Below are 22,799 nucleotides of genomic sequence, written 5' to 3'. Positions count from 1 at the left end.
CAGGTGGGGGTATGGCTGAGCCTGTCAGCACACCTTAAAGGACCCCTGCAGGTTGAGGCTCCCTAAGGTGGGGGTCACCGCCCCAGCACTTCCTGCTAGCCTGTCCTACTCTTGAGCCAGGTTTCAAGTTCAAGGGGGGTTGAGCCAGGCGGGGGAGGAGGGAAGGCACCATCCATTGCAGAGGGGATGGGCAGGTGCTGTGGAGTTTAAGAGATACAAAGACCTTAGCCTGTTCATTCATCCCCAAAATGCCTGCGGTGGGAGTGGGGTGGAGGGACCAGCGTGATGGCTCAGTTGGCCACTTCTCCACCTGCAGGATCCCATATGTGTCCTGGTTTGTATCCCGGCAGCTCCACTTCCATCCAGCTCTCTGATTATGGCCTGGGAAAGCAAGTAGTAGAGGATGGCCCAAAGCCTTGGGACCCTGCACCTGCAAGGGAGACTCAGAGTAGATTCCTGGCTTCAGATCAGCTCAGTGCTGGTTATTGCAGCCACTTAATGAATGAATCAGCAGTATGGAAGATATTTCTGTCCTTCCTTTCTGTAAACCTAACAAAAAGTGAAGCAGAGGGGGGGGGGCATCAAAACCAGGAACCAGAATCTCAAGCAGGACCACCCACCTGGGTGGCAGGAACCCAAGTACTTGAACATCAACGGGTGCGGGGTGTGTGTGTTCAGGGTCAGAGCTGGCACTGAGACCTGGGCATCCCCAGTGGCGACAGCAAAGGTCCACCTCCTGCTGGCTTGGCAAGCCTCCAGCGGGATCCAGGCGTGGGCGTTCTTGATACGACTCACCTTTTAAATGGCTTAGCAAGAAACCGGCTCAGCTGCTTACCCAAGCAATTTGCGTCATGGAAGGACAAGCTGACCAAGGACACGCCTGCTGCCACATGGCTTAATGGTCTTGTCCCCTCCCTGCTGCCTGCTGAAGAAGCCAGCAGGTATCCCACCTGATTTAGTGGGGCCTGGTGACCCACTAGAACAGCTTAGGGTACATGGGCCAGAGCTGAAGACGGCCGGAAGAGGCCTTCCCCAAGTGAGACCGGGGTGGGTGTGATGCCACTGAACGAGGGGCCCCAGGGTGACCCCAAGGGAGTCCACAGCTGAGCTTCTGTGGCTTTGGGCTGCTTGGTCAACCTCTGAACACACAGCTGGTCAAGAGCAGGCAGGAGTAGGATGACACAGCACCCTGTGGGACCCTGGTGGAGTGGGCTGCAGGCCCCACCTGCTAGGATGCAGGCAGGCATAGGAGCGATCCCCCACCATGGTCTGCTGCTCCCAGGCTCCTGCCATTGCTTGCGTCCCCCACCCACCCCTGCTGAGGTGAGGTGCTGGGGAGCCCCCTCATCTCTGGCTGGGCACTGTCCCTGGAACCTTCCTGTTTTCACACCCCAAGCCCCACCCTGTGGGGTTTGTGGCGCCCAACTCTGCCCTGCCTTTCTGGTCTTTAATTTACTGGCTTCCACTGGCTGTGTCCGGGACCTGAACAGTGTCACTACAGCACAGGTGACACGGCCTTGGGGACCACGGGCCCAGCCTCTGCTCTCAGCCACCTGCAACCTCACCCTAGACAACAGGAAGTGCCCAAGCCAGGGCCTTTTGGCCATACTGGGGCCCCTCCTACCCAAAGCCTTGGTCATGTGCTGTCCCCCTCTGCAGGGTGCCTCCCAGGCCTGGCAGGGGTGGGCCTCCCTCACTGCTGACTGCACAGCCTCAGGCCAGGCCTAAGCTAGGCCTGCCAGGGGTGCCTAAGGAACAGCACACAGCTTGGAGGCAGGGCACAGCCGCATGGGCAACCCCTAAAGCTCCTGGGCTGGGCCTTTGTCCCTGGTCCCCTAGCTGGGTTGGTCAGGTAGCCCTTTTATTTCAGTCAGGGAGGGAGGCTGGGTGTGGCTTCTCCCTTTATCTCCCCCTTCCCCCAGATACAGTAAAAGGAAAAACGTAGAAACAATGGTCTCACCCATTTTCCCCTGGTCCTCGGCTTTTCCCACCCTCGTCGACTATATAAATGTCAAAGAAATGTCACAAAACCAGAGATTATAACCAAGGGGCTGCTCCACTTTCCTTCCAGCTCTGCCTGTGGCCAGGGAAAGCAGTGGTTTAAGGAAGTCCTTGGGCCCCTAACCCCGCATGGCCAGATCCAGCTCCACTGAAGCCACTTTGGGGAGACCTCCCTGCCTTTTAAGTTAAAAATTGTAAAAAGCAAAACCCATTATCAGTGAGAAAGCTGCCAGCCCCTTCCAACCAGATGGCAGTCTCAGTGCCACGCCACCCTGCTAGGTGGGCACTGGGCAGAGGGCACATTGTGAGCCCACAGCATTCTTCTGTGTGGCCTGCCAGCTGAGCCTCACCGGGCAGGGTGCCAAGCAGGTGCAGGGTGCCCTCCACCCAGTGGCTATGCTGGACACTGGAAAGGCAGGCTGAGAACATGGGGCTCAGCTAGTAGGTCACACTGGAACAATGCTGCGAGCTCAGTGTGCCCTCCACCCAGTGCCTCTGGGGACCAGCCTACGCTGGGCAGCGGGGAGGCCGAGAACATGGAACAGTGCTCCACGGACCTTGACTTTGTGCTGTGCCAGGACATGGGGTGACACCTGTGGGTGGACAACCCTGCTGCTGTCCACAAATTGGACTGCAGGCTCCCAGCTGGATGGACCTCCTACACTTTCCCAGCTCTATGTGGTTGGGGTCTCATAGGAGAGTATTAACAAGACAGTGTCACTGAAGTCACTTCACTACAAAATAATTTATTACAACAGCTTCAGCAAGCAACTCCTACGTAGTATGTACAAGCTTAAGGCCCAGCGGGTGGCTAGGGGGCCCGCCTCCTGCCCCGCGCCACGCGCACCTCCTCCATAAGGTCCTTCAGGTACTGGATCTCCTTGGCCAGGGCATCGGCCCTCTCCTTCAGGGCCGCGTTCTTCTTCTCCAGCTCCTTGCACTCCCCCGTCAGGGCCTCCTGCTCGGCCCTCTTCTTCTGCCGGTAGCGCGTGGCTGCCGTCTTGTTCTGCTCCATCTTCTTCAGCCTCTTATCCAGCTTCTCACCCTTCACTTTGGCAGCCACCACCTTCTCTCCAGGCGGGTCATAGGGCTTGGGGCGGGCAGAGGGCAGGCCCTTGTGTGGGGAGCCCCTGGAGGTGGAAGGGCTGTGCGGGGGGGAGCCCGGGCAGGACTCGGGGCTCATGCAGATGCCGCTGTCGTGGTCAGAGGGGCTGTCCTCCTCCTTGACACACGGGGGAACCATGGTGACATAGGCCGGCGAGTCTGGTTTCCGGTCACCCTCGGAGATGTCCACTTCACTGCCTAGCTCTAAACTAAAGGACATGTCAGGTGTGGAGGTGAGGACCCCCAGGGAGAGGGGCAGGGGGTGCAGGAAAGTGAAGGGGGCAACTTGGTCGGCTTGGGGCAAACTCTCTGGGAGATGGCCAGTGGGGTTCAGCGCCTGGGGGGGCTCCTTGCTGCTCTCGGGGCCTAGGGGGCCCAGGAGGTCACACGTGTTGTCCAGCGTGGCCAGCAGCTCCTCGGGCATCATATCCAGGTCATCCAGACTCAACAGGGTGTCGAAGTCAAACTCCTTCAGATCCATTTTCTCTAACATCCAATCCGTCCCGGAGAAGGCATCCTCTGCAAGACAAGGCGTGCCGTCACACCGCAGGCCGCCCCCGCCTCCGGGGGTGCACACCGCAGGCCGCCCCCCGCCCCCGGGGCGCCCACCCGACACCCGCGGCCCGCACCCTTGCCGAAGTCGGAGGCGATGCCCGCGCCGTCCACAGCCAGCCACTCGGAGGAGCCCGCCGCAGCCTTGTCGCCGGGGAACCCATGGGGTCTCAAGTGCTTGGCCACCTCCAAGTAGTCATCTAGCAGACCCAGGCTCTCCTCAGCCCCCAAACCCGATGGGTCGAAGGGGGACATCGAGTCCCCCGTCAACACCTCGCTGTTCAGGAAGCTCATCTCGGCCATGTCGGGGGGCTGGGCTCGACTCGAAGGAGGTGCTTAAATCGAAGGCGAAGTCTTGGTCGCTTACAGCAAAGCTGCTGCTGGATGCCGTGAAAAACCTGCGCGGGGGACAAGGGGGCGCGCCATCAGGGGGCGCGGGGAGCCCCGGGACCGGCCCCCGGGGCCCAAGATGGACGCGCGGTCACCCCGGCCGCGCCCCGCCCCGTGACTCACCCCGCGCCCGCCTCCCCGCGCCATCTTGGCTCCCGCCACGTTTCGGCGGGCGGCCACCGCGGCCCCGCGCCCGGCTCGGGAGAGGACGGCGGGTCCGAGACCGGCCAGCCGCCCCCGACCCCGAGCCCCGGGCAGCAGGCGCAGGCCCGCGCAGGCCCGCACTGCCCCGACCCCATCGCGCCAACGTCCCCGGGGCACGGAAACGGGCCCCGCGTCCCGGGCGCTCGTAAAAACGCTTCCCCTACACACACACGCTCGGGTACGCCGCCCGAGGCCGCAGCCCAAGCCCGAATCCCCGGAGAAGGACCCCGGCCCCGCCCGGTACTCACGCCATGGCTAAAGCCGCTGGGGGTGCCGCTGCAGAGCCTGGTGCTGCTGCCGCCGCTGCAAAAGCCAACGCTGCCGCAGGCACTGCTGCCTCTAATACGCCATGGTGGCCGCGACCCTGCGGGAGGGGAAGAGGGAAGGCGCGAGCGGCGGGGAACTCGTCATCGACAGGACAGAGCCGCAGCAATGGCCGCCTGGCCGCGCGCGCACCTTTTATAGACTCGGCGGCTGCGGGACGCATCACAGGGTGTGTCCTTCCGCCGCGGCCCCGGCGCTGCACCCCCGTGCCCTCTCTGGCGCCTCCCCGGCCGTTCTCAGCCCTCCGACATTTAGGGCCCGGGGCGTAGCTGTGGGCAGATAAATCATTTACCTTCGGGCTCCCATGTCAGAAAAAGGGGCGCACTACTTTACCTGGCGTCCTCGCCTTGCCCGCCCGGAGGCGCGGAGGGATCTCCCAAGGGCGGGGAGTAAAGCGTCTTTCACTCCAAGGAAGGTTTTTATGGTGACGGCTGAGGCCGCCTGGTGATCGCGCGAGATGCCGGCGGGGAGCGCGCGCCGAGCTGATTGGCCCCGACAGGACGAGTCATAGAAACCTCAAGCTCCTATTGGTTCAGGGCCCGAGATGGGCGGTCCGAGCGGCTCCTGCGGCCGTGTCGGGTCAGGGTCCCCCCAGGCCGCGCCCGCGGACCCACCCCTCCGCTGCTCCCCAGACCCGCGAAGCCCACGGCGGGCGGCTGCCCAGGGTGCCCCGGGCAGACGCGCGTCCTTCCTCTGACCTCCGTCCGCTGTGCGAGGCAGGGAAGCGCGTCATCCCGCCTCCCGGGCTGTGGGCTTACAGCACGCGGCCGGCCCCCTGAGAACTCCGGGGTTCGGTAGGGTTCCATCAAGTCCTGGACGGAACCAACTTCGACCCGCCCCGAAAGAACGTGCTGAGGGGTTAGTGTGGCCGTCCTCAGAAGCATAAGCTAGGCACGGGGCACTGGTCTGCGGGCAGAAGGCGGTGACACCGCGCGCTGAGCAGCGTTAAACTACACGCCCTGCCCCGATCCAGGCCCCCGGGCGCTGGTTCAGGTCGCCACTGCTCCACTTCCGATCCCACTCCTAATGGGCCTGGGTCCCTGGACGAGAGCTAAGCTCTTGGACCTTTGGCAAATGACCCAGATGCTAAGGTCTCTAATTTTGCCTTTCAAATAATACCAATTCTTGCGTCATCATTACCCTGCCTTCCCTCGGAGTGATGGCAGTCTGCCTTCCGCCGCGTGAGACCCGGGCAGTGCCTGGCAGCAGTGCCTGGGACACCAAAGAGGGCAGGGAGCCGGTGGCAGTGGCCGCTTGCCAGCTGTTCCACTCTGGGAACCGGGTGGAGCACCTCGGGACACCAGCGACAGTGCCCGTGGGGACGCCGCACACCACACACTGATACACGTTTTTAATTGTCCTCTTCCCATGCTGAGGGAGGACATGGTGTTGTGTTTTACCTCCTCCCTCCCTTGGGGAGAAAGGCAGGTTTCGGGGTTCTGAGGGGCTAAGCTGTATCTGCAGGAAGCCAGCCCAGATGCACAGACCGGCGAGCACTTTCAACCAGCCAACCTGTCCCCCAGCACTGAGGGGCTGGAAGGCAAGCCGTGGACTTGGCCTCAAAGACTACCAGGTGATCAGAAGGGCCAACACCCCCACAAGTGCAGCTGGGGGGACCCCTTCATCTTGTGTTTTCGCAGTCACAGCAAGTAAGATCTAACTGGGCACAGCGCTCCAGACCCCACTCGCAGGACCCCTCGACGCCATCACCTGCACCCACCGCCCAGCACCCCACGCCAGGCCGGGGAGCCAGGCCTCCCACACAGAAGCAATGGGTCATTTCTTTATTTTTTTAAAAATCACAACCAGGCATATACAGAAATACTGTATACTCATGTTTCTGGAAGGGCAACTGGAGAGAACAGAAGGTGCTCAAGGCCATGAGACGTGTGCCCGCGGGCATCAGGCAGGAGTGCGGCTGGCCTGGCCACGCAGGGACATGCTCTCCGGCAGGAGGGACAACAGAGGCGGTCACTTCAGGAACAGAAAGGCAGCATGGCCAGGCAAGCCACTGAACCCCGCAGTACACAGGTGCTGCGCCCTGCACAGCTTCTGCCGGGAGGAGACCCCCAGGGCCTGAGCCCTCTGCTGGTTCCTGGCCTTCCTCGGGAGAAGTGGCCAGGTTCTCTCTCCATGATCAGGCTCAGCGCTCACCTGGAGCCTCGTCCCCTACAGCGAGGAGGCAGCTGAGGTGGCCAGGCTGTGTGGCATCTCTCCTGGCCCTGATGCCGGGCTCCACCTCACTGAGGGAGAGGTAGACAGACGACAGCTTGGTGGCAGGGCAATACTGAAGGGGCAGATCAGCAATGGAAGGGCTTTCAGCCTCTGGCCGACAACCGGACAAAACCCCTGAACCAGAGGGCACTGCAAGCCATAGAGCAGGGCCAGGGGCAGGTGCAAGCCTCAACCCTGAGAGGACGGGCCGAAAGCCGTGTCCCCTCCTACGGCCGCCCTGGGGATGAAATGCTGGCTGCCGCAGGACCTGCTCTCACTCTAAGGCACCATCCTAGGAGACAGGGCGTGTTGGCAGAAAACCTGGCCACCAAGCCCTGACGCGGGCTGCCTCTAGCAGCTGCCTTCTAGCTTCCAGTCTGCGTGGCTATGTGCCTGCAAGGTCTCATCCCAGGTGGCCACAGCAAAGGCCAGAGAGCATTCCAGGCGAGGCACTGCCTCTCCGGACCCTGCGACTTCTGTGGCAACAGGTAAGGCTCACACAGGGACAACCACCCTGCATACCTGCTCATCGCTCGTTGCGGCCACTGGCACGGTCCGAGTAACTGCACTCAGCCACTGTCCACGTGAGAGACAATCTCAGCTCTCACACAAACCTTACTTGGTCAGGGCAGGGGCAGGGTGGGGAAACAGAATTGACTTGTCCAGGAACTGGGGTTCAGAAATTCTACCAGCCTTACTCCCAGAAACCCAAATTCTGTGCCAGCAGCTGCTCTGCAGCATCCAGCTTGGACACAGCCATGGCTCTCTGCGCCATTCAACCACCAGGCAGCGTCTTGATTTGGCAGATCAAAAACAACAAAAGAACAGAAAAGCAAGGCCACTGAACAGGAATGGGCCAAAGAGGAGGGCAGGGCACACAGAAGCCAGATCCCTGGGCCCCAACGCAAAACAGCGTGGTCTCAACAGCTCAGGCCAGCATTCTGCCTTCTCAATTCATTCCAGAACAATCAGCCTGCGGCAAGAGGGGAACAGGGGCCACAGTGTTTGGTAACAAAAATAGAAAGGGTGGGGAAAATAGGAGACCAAAAGGTGTCATTCTAATCAGCATGAAGTGACCAGCGTGGTGCCCAGCGGGCAGGAGGCACCTAGGGACCCAGTGAGGTACCAACTGCACAGCCGAGCATGCAGGCGGCCGGGGCCGGACCCGACATCCGCTTTGGCCTTCCCTGTCCTATGTCTGCAGCAGCACCTCCGGCTCGGACAATGAGGAATAGAGAGTGTATCCCAATTCATCTATTTCCTCGGGGGTGAGCTCTGCAAACAAGTTCACCTTGGGGTTCAGGGCACTGGGCAGAACTCCGGCCTCCAAGTAGCTGATGAGGCCCCTCAGTGCCTGCAGGAAGCGGTCGGCCAGCACGTCTGGGGACCAGTCAGCCTCCTCCTGGGCCAGGTGGAGGATGACGTTGGTGAGCTGGCTGGCAGTGAGCGGGCCCAGGGCCGGAGTGGATTTGCATATGGCCTTCAGGATCTTGAGGCACAGAGACCGACAGCCGGAGTCGGCCTGGTCCAGGGCTCTGAGGCGTGCCGTCTCGGCAGGACGCAGGCTCAGGCGCCACAGGTTGTCATACTGGGCCAGCCGGTGTGGCCTGGCCACCAAGACAGTGTCACCCAGGGTCACCGATGGCAGGAAGTCAATGACGAGCTGCCTGTCCCGCTCATACTGCACCTCAAGCGTCAGGGCCTCGGGGGGCGGCGCAGGCCGAATTACGTAGTCCAGCAGGGAGCCGATGGCCGGCCAATTGATGGAGCCAGCCACCACCTTCTCGAACGTCTCTGCTACCGTCTTGGGGGAGAGGTAGCCTCCGACCACACACCGGTCCCAATAGCTGCTTCCGCGAGGGAAGTACTCCGGGTTCTCACGGCGCACCAGGAAGAAGCCCGGGACGTTCATGATGGTGTCCTCTCCGGGGATGCATGACCACAGGTTCTGCTCCAGCACCAGGGGCACGATGAGCTGGATGTGGTCGGCTGCCACCACCTGCAGGGCACAAGCAGAAGCCATGAGTCCGCGCTGTGCTCAGGAGACAGGCTCCCCTAACCCTAAGGCAGGCCTGCTGTCCTGTGCGCCTCCTGCAAGCAAGGCCCAGGACTCATTCACGGCCCTAGCAAGAAGACCAGGTTTAGAAGGCAGGCTCCTCACAGCTTCGTAAATGTGGAAAGTGAGCTACGAGCAAAAAGAGGCAAAGATGTGCTGAGCACATCTCAACAATGCCACAGGGCGGAAGCACAAAAGCAGTAAATGCCTCAGTGTCTCGGGCAAGCCTGGGAAACTTCTGTCCTAGCAACTACGGAGCAGTGCCTGGCCCATGCTCAGCCCTCCCCTCCAACAAGACCCCTCAGGTCACCTGTAGGTCGTCGTAGAGGCTGCCACTCAGGTACATGTCCCGAAGTGGCATGTCAGGCAGCTTGGCCCGCAGGAAGCTCCGCAGCTCGGCGCATATATCCACGGCAGCTTGCTTGGCTCGGGCCTGCTCGCCAGCAGGGATGGCTGCCCGGTTCCGGTAGTAAGAGAGGAGTTTCTCCTGCAGGGACATGCGGAGCCGTGACTTCTTCAAGTCTACCTGGCCCTTCCTGGCCATCGGCTTAGGCCGGGGTGGGCAGAATGTATCTGCCAAGGCAAGAGAGAGAGGCACATGAGCTCTTCCCACACCGGCTCAGCCCAGGCAGGACAGGTCCCGCGCAGAGGGCAAGTGCTCACCCAGTGGCTGGCACGTGCATTCTGGAAATACCAGGGGCCCAAGGTGCCACAAGGGTGCCCAGCTACCCACTCACCTGAGTCAAAGGCCGCAGAGTCCGTGGGCAGGGTCTGCAGGGAGCGGCTGAGGCCCGTCTTCACGTCCTTGCTGAGCAGCCGCGGGGAGCCCATCCAGTTGGGCTCCTCCCAGCTCCTCTTCCCTGAGTGGCCCAGTCGGGTGGGGCTGGTCGGGGCGCTGATGGCCCGGTCGTACATCTGCGGCGGCACAGGACGTGGCACACGCTTGTCCTCCCAACCACCCGCCTCCCAAGCCTTATCCTGGCAACCTCAACCAGAATCTGTCTTGTTTATTTTCATTTTCTATTCAGAGTGAGACCTTCCATCCATTCCCCAATGCCTGGTTCCCCAAATGCCGCAGCAGCTAAGGTTTAGCAAGAACACAGCCGAGACCCTGGTTCTCTATCCAGGTCCCCCATGAGTGTGGCCCAAACCACTATCCCCCAGCTCCCAGGACACATCAGCCGGAAGTGGGGCCAGAAGATCAGGCACTTCTGTACAAGATTCAGAGGTCCCAAGTGGGGCCTTCACTGCCGTGCCAAAGACACACCCCCGAGTTCTTCTAAATACCTAATATATGTGTGGTTGGTGATGCTATTTTAGATAAGGTAGTCAAGGAATGGCATTTAATTATTTCAAATTTTATACAGGTGAGATACATTTCCATCTTTACTGATTTTTTTAAAAGGTTTATTTGAGGGGCTGGCAGAGTGACTCAACAGGTTAATCCTCCACTTGCGAATGCCAGTATTCCATATGAGCGCTAGTTCCTATCCCAGCTGTGTTACTTTCCATCCAGCTCCCTGCTATGGCCTGGGAAAACAGAGCAGGATGGCCCAAATCCCTGGGACCCTGCACCCACATAGGAGACCTGGAAGAGCTCCTGGCTCCTGGCTTCAGACCAGTCATTACAGCCATGTGGGAAGTGAACCAGCAGAGGGAAGATCTTTGTCTCTCCTCCACTCTATAAATCTTCCTTTCCAATAAAAATCCTTAAAACAAAACAAAACAGGAAAATTGCAAAATAGTTAGAGGGAGAAAGATCTGACAGTTCACTCCCCAAATGGCCACCACAGCTAAGGCTGGCCAGGCAAAAACCAGGAGTCAGGAATTGCGTCTGTGTCTCCCACATGGGTGGCAGCGCGCCACGCACTTGGGCCACCCTTGGCAGTAGGGAGCTGGGTCAGAAGCAGAGGAGCCAGACTCAAACTGGCCCTGTTACTGGAACGCAGGCATCCCAAGCGGCAGTTTCACCCACTGCAACACAACACCCAACCCCGCAATGATTCTTTCTGACTAGAGCCCTAATTCCCCATCAAGCACCTGTCTCATGACAATTCACTGCTGGAAAACACCTGCCACCAGCAGTGTCAGGCCTTGGTCTGGTGCTAACCTCACAGGGCCTCACCCCCATCCCCGGCCCTGCTCACACACGCACTCACCCGCTTCACTGCCAGCGTAGCGATGCCCAGCATGGCGGCTCCCCCGACGCCCAGCACCAACCGTGCGTTGGACAGCACAAAGTCAAGGGCTGTGCCAATGCCATTGTCATCCTTCTTGCCTTTGCGCTCGCCAGCACCTGCCATCGCTCACCTGCAACAGAAGACAGGACACAGCGTCACCACCAGGGACCGAACCTATGCTTCACCTACTCCATCCCCCACAGAACCCCAGCGAGCTCAGGGACCAGGGCGGGTTGGGAGGGTCCACGTCCTCTGGTGCAGCAGATACACAGGGAAGGCACTGACTGCGTATGTAGGAAACCTTCACCACCCACTGGGACAGAAGTATGGGGCTCAGCCCAGTATCCCACATCCCACCAGGCAACCCCTGCTGCCTCCTCCCGTGAGATGCAGAGCGCCCACTGGTCCTTCACATATACCCAAGCAAGGTGACACGTGAGCAGGGCCCTGGGCACACCTCAGCCACTGGCCTCACTGCCCACACAGGGCTGTGCCTTGCCAGATGCTCGGCACAACCCCCTTGAGAAGCCCACATGCTCCTCTTCATAGGTCATGCTCACAGGCCTCTCTCTATCACCTGAACCCAGCGCAGTCCTTGTGTTGGCTTCTGTAAAGCAGACACAGCACAGCAGGGTCATCCTGCCAGCTCCACATGCGGGCCTTCCACAGACCCAGGGAGAAAAGCCCTGAGGAGCACTCTCCTCATGGCCCCCAGCCCCCACAAACACTCAGGGAGACTGAGCACATGGTGACCCCAGCTGTTAACCAGACAGTACATGAGTCTGCTCCAAGGCACTTCCAAGATGAACCGGAAGTGCAGTCACCTGCAGGAGGCTGTGGCTCAGGAAACAGCCACACCAGGAGGTACTCCCTCACCCCCAGGGCCCTTCCAGAGTCCTTCTGAGAGCAAGGTGGTGCTGTGGCCAGAGGGAAAAGAAGCCCTGCAATGAGGTCCAGACTCCTAGTCGGGTGGTCACTTACCCCATTGTGAAAAGGAAGGGCCCAATCGCAGGGCCACGTGGAAGGAAACATGCCTGCCACCGGGTACAGGAACACAGCATGGGCAGTGGGCACTGGGAACGCACTGAGGACTGTCCCCAAGTCCAGAGAGCCCCCACCCCCACCCCCACGGCCTAGGCTGGCTCCTGGAAGCAGCCAGGGTCCACCCCGGCTTCCTGGAACCAGCTCACCTCCAGGGCACATGCTGATGCCACCTTGCACCTGGTCTCACCAACAGCCTCCCGCCATGGCGGCCCCAGGGGCCCGGACAAAGGCAGCTGGTCCACAAGCACCAAGGAACACAAAGGCCCACCCCATTCCAGGTGAGTGTAGCCGGCAGCTAAGAGGTCGCCCAGGATGCCTCGCTCCACACTGCAGTGCCAGGTCAATGCCTGGCTCTGCCCTCAAGGCCAGCTGCCCACCAGTGCACACCCCGGAAGGCAGCAGGAGGTGAGCAGTCCATGGCAGACTCAAGGTGGCCCCAAGCTCCTGGTTTGGCAGGGCCAGTGGCAGCTACGGTGGACGTCTGTCTACGGAGTAAACCAGCAGAGGGGGCTGTCTGCTTGGCTGGCTCTCTAGCTCTCAGATAAATTAAACACACTCACACACACCCCTAACCTGGTTCAGCTGGCCCTGCCTCTCCAAGTGCACCCCTACTCAGCACGCACTAGAAGGTGCTGCGGTCCACAGGAGGGAGGGGCTGGGGGTGCGCGGGGTGCTGAGCAGGGCCCAGTGCTCCCCAGGAACCTGCTAACTCAGTGCCACAGTTTAGGGTTCTGTGAACAGACTCACTTTATACTCATAATGAAGAAAGCAAGCAGAGAAACCAGGAACACAGACCCGGTGGGCCCTCCAGCATCCTGGACCCCTGGCGCTAACCTGTCACCTGAACAGGTTAATAAAAAGCAAGCAGAGACCCATCACCTCACCACACAGTAATGACAAGTCACGAGGCCATTTCTTGGAGCGAAAGGGCCAAACCAGGACATGCAGCTGACTTGGACGGACAGGGCATGCAGGTGAGGAGCCACCACCCACCCAGCAAGCGGGGAGCACAAGCCAACTTTCCCCTGACCTTCGCCTGTCCTCTGGCTGATCTTCATCCTCATCCTCGCCCAGAAAATAGAGTCGTCCTCCTTCCCAGGGCAGGTCCCAGGCTGGACCACCTTGCCCCAAGCCAATCAGTAGGGCGGAAGCATGCCGTGCCTCTTCCCAGCCCTCCCACACTCTACCTAGCCTGAGTGTAAGTCAGAGTCGCAGCTACAGACAGCCCAGGAGGAATCTGAACAGACAGGCTCTGCTCCCGTCCACCCTTCCCTGGGGTCCAAGGCTACCCAGGCACCCTGCAGCCTGAGCAGACAGCCGGAGCGTGCCTTCAGGTTAGAACTCTGATTCGACCCATTTGCTACTAGGTTCTCATAACCAGTCTTCCTCTTAGGGGACGCTGTGAGCAGGACAGGAAGCGCCCCTCTGTCAGCCCCCACCTACAGCTTCCCTCTTCTTCACAACCACAACCCCGTGAGTGAGGTCGGTTACATGCATCCATCGTGTAGACGCAGAAATGAGGCTGGAGTTAGTGAGTGATTCCAGGTGACTCAGGCCACGATGGAAGCCCTCTCGCTGCTGGGAGAACAAATGTCCCCCCAACGAAATGTGAGGTGCCTCCAGACCTGGCCCAGCCACAGCTCCAGCTTCTGCCTTCCAGAGCACCACTCCGCTCAAGTTTCCAGACTACAGCCAGCTTCCACTCCGACCTTCTCATAGCCAGCCAGAGTCCCCGCCCTGACCCAGGCCGAGGGAAGCCGTCCAGCCAAAGCCCCAGTGCGCCACACCCCATTCCTGCGCGTGAGGTCCTGGGGGACGCCTGGGACAGGGCCCAGCAGAAGGCAACTCTGCATGTGCCAGTCACCCCGAGAGGCCCATGGAGCTGAAGACTGAAAATTCGAAATCTAACACGTCTTGAGTGCCAACACGATGCCACAAACAGAAGCTTCCACACCAGGCCTCATCTGGCACACTAAAAAAACATCACATAAACACCACATAAAATTATGTCCAGGCTGTGTACCTACACTATAACAGAAGTGAATTCTGTGTTTTAAATCAGGCCCCCTCCTTCACGTTTCTCACTCACACGTCACGCTGCAAACGCAGACATGGGAGCCAGGTTCAGAGCACTCAAACTGTGCAAACATTCTAAACTCTGAACACAGAAACATTCAAGGACCAAAATGGTTGTGAGGAGAAACACTCAAATCATGCAAAATTTCCACTCTAACAAGCAGGAAGTAGCAGCCCCAACCCCACGCAGGTGGCCGGCGCAGGGACCCGGGCACTGAGGCCTGCCCATTCTGCTGGCTTTGGAGACGATGCCAGGCAGAAGGCAGCTACGCTCTTGGGAGCGCGATCAGACCCCTGACAGCTGATGCTGCTAAAGTGAGCTAGCTGCTGCAGACCTTTCATGCTTTTAATCAGTGCCTTTTCCAAAACTCAGGATCTAGAATGCTTCACGAAATGAAACAGGTGGGGTCTGGCACGGTAGCCTAGTGGCTAAAGTCCTCACCTTGTACATGCCAGGATCCCATATGGGTGCTGGTTCTAATCCCAACCACCCCACCTCCCATCCAGCTTCCTGCTTGTGGCCTGGGAAAGCAGTCGAGGACGGCCCAGAGCCTTGGGACCCTGCACCCACGTGGGAGACCCAAAAGAAGCTCCTGGCTCCCAGCTTTGCATTGGCGCAGCTCCAGCTGTTCCGACCACTTGGGGAGTCAATCATTGGATAGATTTTCCTCTCTGTATATCTAACTTTCCAATAAAAAATAAAATCTAAAACAATAAATAAATAAATAAATCTTAAAAAAAATGTAAACAGATGGCAATTCTGGTCCAATGGGACCTAACACTCAAGGTTTGTTTCTTTCTCAGTAAGAGAAGAAACCCACTTCTGCCAGGGGGTCTAGAACCCCACCCCCAACTTCCAATAGCCTAAAGCAACAGGAAGGGTTCTCCCTTTTCTGGTTCCCAGAATCAGAAGAAAAAAAAATAAAAAGAGAGAGAGAGACCTACAGGGAAAACGGACCTACCCACCTGAGGCTTCTCAATGCATCTGTAACACGGGGCGCCCAGAGCAGGACAGTCCACAAAGGCACCTCTGTCCCCGTTCCCCTGGGCCAGGAAGGGGAGCAGCAGGGTCCTACACGAGCCCCCCCAGTTTGCTGCGAAGGAAGACCAAGCCTTTCTCCAGCTGCCTCTCTCGGCCCTCCGGCTCCTCTAGCTTCTGATTCTTGCGGAACTCGCGGCGGATGGAGGCCAGGTAGAAGTCTCGGTCGGTGTAGCGCAGCTCTCGGCCCTGGCGCAGCAGGGCCCGGTAGAGACTCAGGACGGCCTGTCGGCTCCAGGGGGCCATGGGGGACTGGCGGGGGCCGGGCGTCACGCTGCAAACGCACAGACACGGGAGCCAGGTTCAGAACACTCAAACTGCAAAATTCCCACTTTTCCAAGTGGGGAGTTCTACATGCAGATACCAGAGACCCACAAGGCTACACAACTTAGGGTCAAGATGGGGAAAGACGCCAGCTTCTGGACCCCCCACCTGGGGAGGGCAGGGCGGCCTGGCCTTGATCCTGCCCGCGCCACTTCCAATGCAAAGGACGGTGACGCTGATGCGGCCACCGCACCTTCCACAGGGACCCTTGCCCTTGAGCAGCACCTGCAATCAGACTTAACCACAAGCAGTGGGTGACAGCAAGGACTGGGACACACCTGAATCCCGGCACTGTCGCTTACGGGCAGCTCAACCTCTCTCTCTGAGCGTGTCTCAGTCCCTCACCCGCAGGGGCGGGGAGCAGCTTACAACCCACTAGGTTGGTAAGCACATCGATGAGCTAATACACATGAAAACAACTGGAACAGCACCTGGCATAGCTAAGTGCTCCATCCCGTGTAGCTATTAGTCTGTCAGTGCTGGCTAAGCAAGGCACTGAGGGCATAGCAGGTTAAGCCAGAGCCTGCAGTGCCAGCACCCTATATGGGCTGCTCCACTATCGATCCAGCTCCCTGCTAAAGCATCTGAGAAAGCATCAGAAAATGCCTCATGCTCTTGGGCCCTTGCCACTCACGTGAGAAACTCAGAAGCGGTTCCTGGCTCTTGCGTGCCACAGCCCCGGTCGTGTGGCCACTGGGGGAAATGAACCAGCGGGTGGAGGATCTCCCGTCTCTCCCCTCTAACGCTTTCAAATAATCCTTGAAGACGCAGTTGGCACACACACTGCCTGTGTTATTACCAAGCCCTGGATGAGGTCAGGGTTCCGGGCCGGGCACTCAGGGCAGCAGCCCCAGCGCTGGCATCACCGCTCGTGTAGGGGCACTCGGGCTGCCTGCCAGCACACAGCGGGTTCACAAACACGCTCACTGCCAGGGGTCCTCACAGCGTCTCTCAGCGGAGGCAAGGGTCCCGGAACAGAGATGTGAACTGTGGGCCCTGCACACTCCCTACGTGAGCGGGAACACGGCCCCGCCGCCCTCCAGGCCTCCCCTGGCGGGAGAAAACCCACAGAAAACGCTCGAAAGCGACTGTCACACGAGGCCTGGGAACGACAAGGTCGCTCGGCCGGGACGCAGCTCCTCCCCCGGGACTCGGTGCGCCCTGAGCCGGGGTGCGCAGTTCCCGAGGCCGGCGCGGGACAAAGTTCAGGACGGGCCGGGGCGAGACTCCCGTCCGCGGGGCAGCAGCCCGGGCCCCGGCAGGAGGCCAGCCGCCGGCACCGGCCTGGACCGGCAGACGCCGCCCGGCAGCCAGCAGCCCTTCCCGCACTCACCCGCCACCACTCCTCAGCACTCCGCCTCTCGCCGGGCGCCGCTCCCCGGGTCACCCATCAATATGGCCCCTTCACTTCCGGGACGCGACCTTGAGGGCGGGACTTGAATGGGGATCGGAGGCGGCTAGGGGCCGAGAGACTTCCGGTCGTCCCTCAGCGCCCTCCCTCCGCCTTCCCACGAGGCTCCGCCCCCAGTACTGAGCCCCACCCTCCTTGTGTAACGTCACTCAGGGGCACGCCCACTTAGGGCACTCGGGCCCCGCCCCTCTGATCTGAGGCCCGGCCAGTACGTGCCGTCACTCAGGTCCCGCTCCCAGAGCTGGGCCCCGCCCCGTACGTGCCGTCACTCAGGGACACGCCCGCTTAGGGCACTCAGGCCCCGCCCCTCTGATCTGGGGCCCGCCCCGAACGTGCTGTCATTCAGGGACACTCCTGCCTAGGGCACTCGGGCCCGGCCGCCCCTGGAACTCCGGTCGTGGGCACCCAGTGAGTGTGACCCCGAGTGGGCTGAGGGTTCGAGAGGGGCTGCCCCACTATCCTGTCGGGGGAATCAAGGCCGATCCCTGCGCCGCCTGCTGGCCTCGGGCTGGGAATTCCGAGGCTAACATCACCTCAGATCCTCCAGCCTGCCCTGCTGTTCCGCCTCCCCGGTCCCTAGGCGCGTGAAAGATTGCTCTCTTTCCCTCAGGGTCTACTTGAGGAGCCCGCTGAGGCGGCTTTTCCAGGCCCTTCCCGGAACTTGCCAGGCACTGAGGGCCTGTCTGCAGAACCCAGAGCCCCTTCACGTTCCCGCGGTGCTCCGGGAAGCTGAGGGGGGTGCACCAGAGCTTCGGAGTCCCTCAGGCCCAGTGGTCCCCAGCCCTCAGGGCTTCAGGCCAGCTGCCCTCAGGCCAGCCCTGGGGGCTGCTCTGGTGGGGGCTGGATGAACAGCTATGAGGAATGGGGGTGCTGAGTGGTGAGAGGCCAAAGGGTGCTTTTTACAGGAAAGGATGCAAGAGTTGGGTCTGATGGGGAGCCAAGGACCCAGGTGGAGGAGGGGGTCCCTGGGTGCAGTGGAGCTGCTTGCAGGGCTGGGAGCAAGGGAGTCTTGAGACCTGACTCCCCTATGAGCATTTCTGGTTTTTTGTTTTTATTTTATGTTAGATGTTGTAGATTGACAAGGGTGCATGCCGACAAGGACCACTGATTAGGGTAAGGAAGGTTGAGATATGGGAGAAGAGGGACAAATGCTTCCAATAGTCCTTTTCTTCCTTTTTCTCCTGTATGGGGAGGGGGAAGGGACTGCTTCCAACTGCCAAAGTACCCAAGGATGGGGGACGTCCACCTGATGTCAGAACCCCAATGTCCTGGGGGTATTACTTGAGTGGTTTTGATAGTTCCGAGACACTATTGGTTTCATTGCTCCAAGGCTGAAAAAATCCTTCCAAGGTCCACTGACCGATGAGTCCACCCTAGTGCATCTGCTCACCCAGACACCGGCTGCCAAAGCTCAGCCAGGAGCGTTGTCCAACCTGTTCTACTCTCCATCTTCTTACATGGTCCTCGCTGTTCTCTGTAGATCCAAATGAGCTGGCCATCTTGTCCCCCATGTGCCATCCACTGTACAGGCATCAACAATCGAGGAGGCCCCAGTCCCAACACACGCACTCCAAGGACAGACCACAAATCCTGTGATTCTCCCTGTGCCCAGAGTGCTGAGTCCAGTGTTCCAGTTGAGGATTTCCCCCAAGAAGCCTTACCTGGGATGATCCCCAGACCTGATTCTTGCATGTGCCAGCTAGTACAGGGTCCACTTCAGTCTGTCACCCACATTGGTCCATGCTCACACTGGTGATTATAGTTGCCTGGTCAGTTCCATCCCAGCCTCATGTCCTATGCAAACCAATGGATACTGTGGCCCAGATCAACCCAGCATGCCCCAGAACTGGCCCTTGCACATACCAGTGGGAACTGCAGCCTATTTGGGTAATCCCCAATAATCCCCATGATGCCCACCCCAGCCCTGGTTCCTGCACCTGCCAGTATGTAGAGCAGACTAGTCTGGTTTATGCCACATCCCAGTTGGGATCTTATATACACCTATGAGTGTTGCAACTTAGGTCAGCCCTACCCTACCACGACCCAGTCCACATGTATGCAAAGATTGGTGCTGCCACCTTGTCCCGCCTGGCTTACCCCCAGCCACAGATCTTGTGCGTACCACTGGTTACTCTAATCTAACCCAGCATAGCCCATCCCGTCTTGGGCCCTGCCATCAGATACCACAGCCTGGCCTGGCCCACTCCTAGCCCCAACTTTCACTGGCGGGTTCTGTGATAGAGCCCTATCAAGCAGACTCTCTAGCTCTAGATTTCGTGTGCACCAGTCAATGATAACTTAGCCCAGCTCAGCTCTCCCACATGGGCGGGTACAATAGTCTAACCTGGAAAGGTTTTCCGGTTTCTCTCCTCTAAATTATGCAGTCTCCGCCCCCTCATTTCCCTGTAAGCGTAGTGGCCTGGTTGGTGGAAGTCCCCCAGGAGTCAGTCTCACCTGCAAGGGTCTCCCTCAGTGTCTCCCCTCCCACACATTCCCATACCCACCCTCCCTGAGCAATCTACAGCAGGTGCAGACGCCTGGGGAATAAACTAAGGCACGGGAGAACTCCTTCCCTCCTCCTTTGCCTCCCCCTCCCTCTCCTGCTTCCTCTCCTCTCCCTTTATTTCGGCCTCCCTCTCCCACTCTCCGGGGAGTTTAGCAATGATCTCCCTCCCACCACTCACATGGAGGCAGCACCCACACTGGAGCCCCCTTTATTAAACACTTACCATAGGCCAGAGGTTGGACTTGCTGCTTTGCAGCTGTGTTATAGTTCATCTCGGGGTCCCTGCAACCAGGCATCAAAGCCCTACTTTCGTAGATGAGAAAGCCAAGACCAAGATTAGCTTAGTGATGGCTCCACGGTGCAGTGCCAGCCCATGGGGAGGCTCTTGGGGTGGGGGAATCTGACTCTGAAACATGCATCCTTTGCACTCCTCCTGGCTGCCCTACTTTGCTCTTTAAAGAAAGCGTGTAATGACCTAAATCCATCTCACTGGTGACATTCCAAGCCGGAAGCTGAGGAGATCTTCCCTATCCATTTAGAAGGGCAGGTCACAGGGTCCACCCTTCCGATGAGCACCCCCAAACTCCTCAGGGTCTTCATTGACAGTCTCTCCCCAGCCCCCATGTGCCCCATGGTCGTGAGGGTATGCAGCAACACCAGAGGCCAGCACCTAGCAATCTGAGAGCCCACAGAGCCAAAAGAAAGGGGTTGGGCCTGCCAACCCTAGGATGAGCCACAGTTCTGCCCCGCGGTTCAGAACCGCCCTCAGGCTTCTCCTGCTGAGCTTACCGCAGGGATCCCTTGGCCCCTGAAGCTGAAAGCTGATGTCTCAGAGCTGCTTTTCGCTGTACCTGCTATGGCAGTCACTGCTCGGCCCAGCCTCTTCTGATGGGCCCCCACTCACCTTCACAGTCTGTGTCATGGTCTGGGTCGGCTGTGTCCAAGCCAACAGCCTTTGCGTCACCTGCGTCTCCAGCCCAAGGAGATGGGACGAGGTAGCACAATAAGCAGGGGAGATCCCCTAAAGTTTATCAGGAAGTGTGGCATTGTGGTGACAAGGAGCCATGGGTTGTTTTGGGGCCCTGGATGTGGCTGCTCACAGTGCATCTTGCACAAGGGCACCACCCCCAGGGCCACGTCACAGCCTCAAGGCGCTCCATCTCTCAGGGGAGTGCTGCCCGTCAACCTGCTGAAAGCCAATGCCACGCCACTTCTCCCGTGGCTGGACACATGTATTTTGGAGAGGGGACGTGCCTTCCCTACTTGCACAAAAGCCCATGTGGGCTCGTGGCCACCCTGTGTGGAGAATGGATCAGTCATGCCTAGAAGAGGGAAAGGGGAAGGCAAGGAACGGTTCTGGCATTTCCAGGGTGGACACAACAGCAGGGCGGTAAGCTGAGCTGCACCAGCCCAGCGGCCAAGATACCCATGTCCTCCCTCGGGGTCCAGCCCTGGCTCCTGAGCCCAGCCTCCTGCTAATGCAAACCTTGAGCGGCAGTGAGGATGGCCAAACACACAGGTTCCTACCCATCCCTGGCTATGGGGCACACACTGGGGAGTGCGCCAGCAGAGAGGAGCCGTGCCTCTGTGTGTCTTTCTAGAGAAACAGATGGGGCATCTTCCCGAGTGATGTTGAGAAGACCCCTAGAATGGCTTAGATGTGCCGAGTGGTGACAAGGCTGCACACTCCTGGGCCTCGCTGCTGTGTTAGCACTCAGCCCTCAGATCCCCTCACGCTTGGTCACAGGTCCACTCGCCTTGTCTTTCCTTCCTGGCTAGGGGGTGGGGATGGGGGGGTTCCTACCAGCCTGCTGAACACCAGAAATCGAGGAGACCCTCTCTAATGACCAGCTAGCCCCCCACTGGGAGAGCTGCTCTCCCACCTTCTCACGTCAGACATCAGAGGAGGAAAACGTGGGCCAGCAGGAATGCAGGCAGAAGCTGGCCCGAGGTCACTGCAAACTGTCCAGTGAAGCAGAAGCGATGCCATCTGGGCCCATACACGGAATCTTCGCAGAGCATGGACGCCCTGCCTGGCTGCTGCACACGCTGCTGGCATCTCATTCAGTGCTAGGAGAGGGGGCTCTGCCCAGGGCCTGCCAGAGGGCAGGGGTCCTCAGAGCTAGGCTGAGCATATCTTGTGTGGGGGGGGTGGGGTACAGACAGCCCTGTGAACTATTTATAACAATACAGATGTGAGGCCCTGGAGAGCAGTTACCAAGGCAGGGCCAGGTACTGGGGGCACATTAGCATGAGTCCGTGTTCAGTGGGAATGGGGCCCTGAAAGATGCTGGGCACCCCGATACGAGGAGACACACAACCTGCCCATCTTCAGATTTCAGCCATTCTAGAACAAATTCTGGAAGCTTAATTTTCTCATCTGTAAAAAAAGGAGTTGAGTGGCCAAACTTGTGGCACAGGGGTAAAGCTTCCACCTGCCTACGCTACAATCCAATGGTCACCGGTTCAAGTCCTGGCTACTCTACTTCCCATGCAGCTCCCATGCAGCAGTGGAGAATAGCTCAAAGCCTTGGACTCCTACACCCATATAGAGACCCAGAAGAAGCTCCTGGCTCCTGGCTTCAGATTGGTCAGCTCTGGCCATTGCGGACATCTGGGGAATGAACCAGCACACGGAAAATTCTCTTTCTCTCTATCCCTGCCTTCCAAATAAGTGAATAAATTCTTAAATCAGTAAAATCAAGAGGAAACAAGGGCATACCTCTTTCCACAGCCTTCTTTATTCAGTGCTGTTTCCTGGGCCTGGTTCTATTTGGTCTTTCTAACATCTCATGACTCCCACGTGTGCACCTGCTTTCCCAGCATAAGACGGGCCTTGTGGTTAAGCCGCCCCAGATCCTACACGTCATCAAGAGGACAGAGCACGCTAGCAGGTGCCCGTCCCCACCACCAGGGGGCAGCGCAGCCCTGGGAGAACGGTTTCTTCTTACCTTGCAGGAACTGTGCCCGCCCTCCCATGCCCCCACCCCACCCACCAGCCATGAACATTATTCCTACCCATAAGGGAGAAGAGGGTGCCCCAGGAGCCGCCGGCAGCCCCTGCACAGGGAGGCTGGGCAAAAAAATGCAAGCGCAGGATCGGCGCCTACATGCCAGGTGCTTAACAAGGGTGTGCCGGGGACCTGGACAGTTCCAGCTGCTCCTGGCATCTCTTCGATAGAGGCCAGGGAGGCTGTGCTCCACCCGAGGATACGCAGGAGCCTCTGCACCCCCGATCCCTGCTGGCAGAGACCCACCTGGCCCTGTCAGCTGTGTCCAGGCCAAGACACCTCAGTCAGCTTCCAGGTACGTGCTGCCCACTCAGTGCCTTCTTGGGGTCTGTCACAGTCAGCAGACACAGAGGAGAGGATCAA

The 22,799-nt window shown here is 59.2% G+C and overlaps 3 protein-coding genes across 4 annotated transcripts; all 3 read right to left on the bottom strand.

The window, feature by feature from the left end:
- Nucleotides 1-2,727: 2,727 nt before the first annotated feature.
- ATF4 (activating transcription factor 4) lies at nt 2,728-4,670 on the bottom strand. Its single transcript, XM_040986274.1, has 3 exons — nt 4,500-4,670; nt 3,735-4,055; nt 2,728-3,624 (listed from the first exon to the last, which is right to left on the bottom strand). The coding sequence occupies exons 2-3, from the start codon at nt 3,958-3,960 to the stop codon at nt 2,813-2,815; spliced, it is 1,038 nt and encodes a 345-aa protein (XP_040842208.1). The 5' UTR covers nt 3,961-4,055; nt 4,500-4,670; the 3' UTR covers nt 2,728-2,812.
- A 3,000-nt stretch (nt 4,671-7,670) lies between these two features.
- On the bottom strand, nt 7,671-15,198 carry MIEF1 (mitochondrial elongation factor 1). Of its 2 annotated transcripts, XM_040986208.1 has the most exons (5): nt 15,112-15,198; nt 11,005-11,155; nt 9,583-9,760; nt 9,156-9,418; nt 7,671-8,788 (listed from the first exon to the last, which is right to left on the bottom strand). In XM_040986208.1, the coding sequence occupies exons 2-5, from the start codon at nt 11,146-11,148 to the stop codon at nt 7,982-7,984; spliced, it is 1,392 nt and encodes a 463-aa protein (XP_040842142.1). In that variant the 5' UTR covers nt 11,149-11,155; nt 15,112-15,198; the 3' UTR covers nt 7,671-7,981. The 2 variants fall into 2 exon arrangements, with proteins under 2 accessions (XP_040842142.1, XP_040842150.1); XM_040986216.1 differs by lacking the exons at nt 11,005-11,155; nt 15,112-15,198 and having other exon boundaries at nt 9,156-9,332; nt 9,583-9,672.
- Nucleotides 15,199-15,217: 19 nt separating this feature from the next.
- Nucleotides 15,218-16,921, bottom strand: LOC121160511 (MIEF1 upstream open reading frame protein). The gene is made up of 2 exons (XM_040986385.1): nt 16,842-16,921; nt 15,218-15,458 (listed from the first exon to the last, which is right to left on the bottom strand). The coding sequence occupies exon 2, from the start codon at nt 15,428-15,430 to the stop codon at nt 15,218-15,220; it is 213 nt and encodes a 70-aa protein (XP_040842319.1). The 5' UTR covers nt 15,431-15,458; nt 16,842-16,921.
- Nucleotides 16,922-22,799: the final 5,878 nt, after the last annotated feature.

The sequence above is a fragment of the Ochotona curzoniae genome, unplaced genomic scaffold (assembly GCF_017591425.1).
Source record: "Ochotona curzoniae isolate NIBS_2020 unplaced genomic scaffold, NIBS_Ocur_1.0 contig_1014, whole genome shotgun sequence".
In the NCBI taxonomy this organism is placed as follows: domain Eukaryota; kingdom Metazoa; phylum Chordata; class Mammalia; order Lagomorpha; family Ochotonidae; genus Ochotona; species Ochotona curzoniae.
This window is presented reverse-complemented; position numbering and strand designations above follow the sequence as displayed.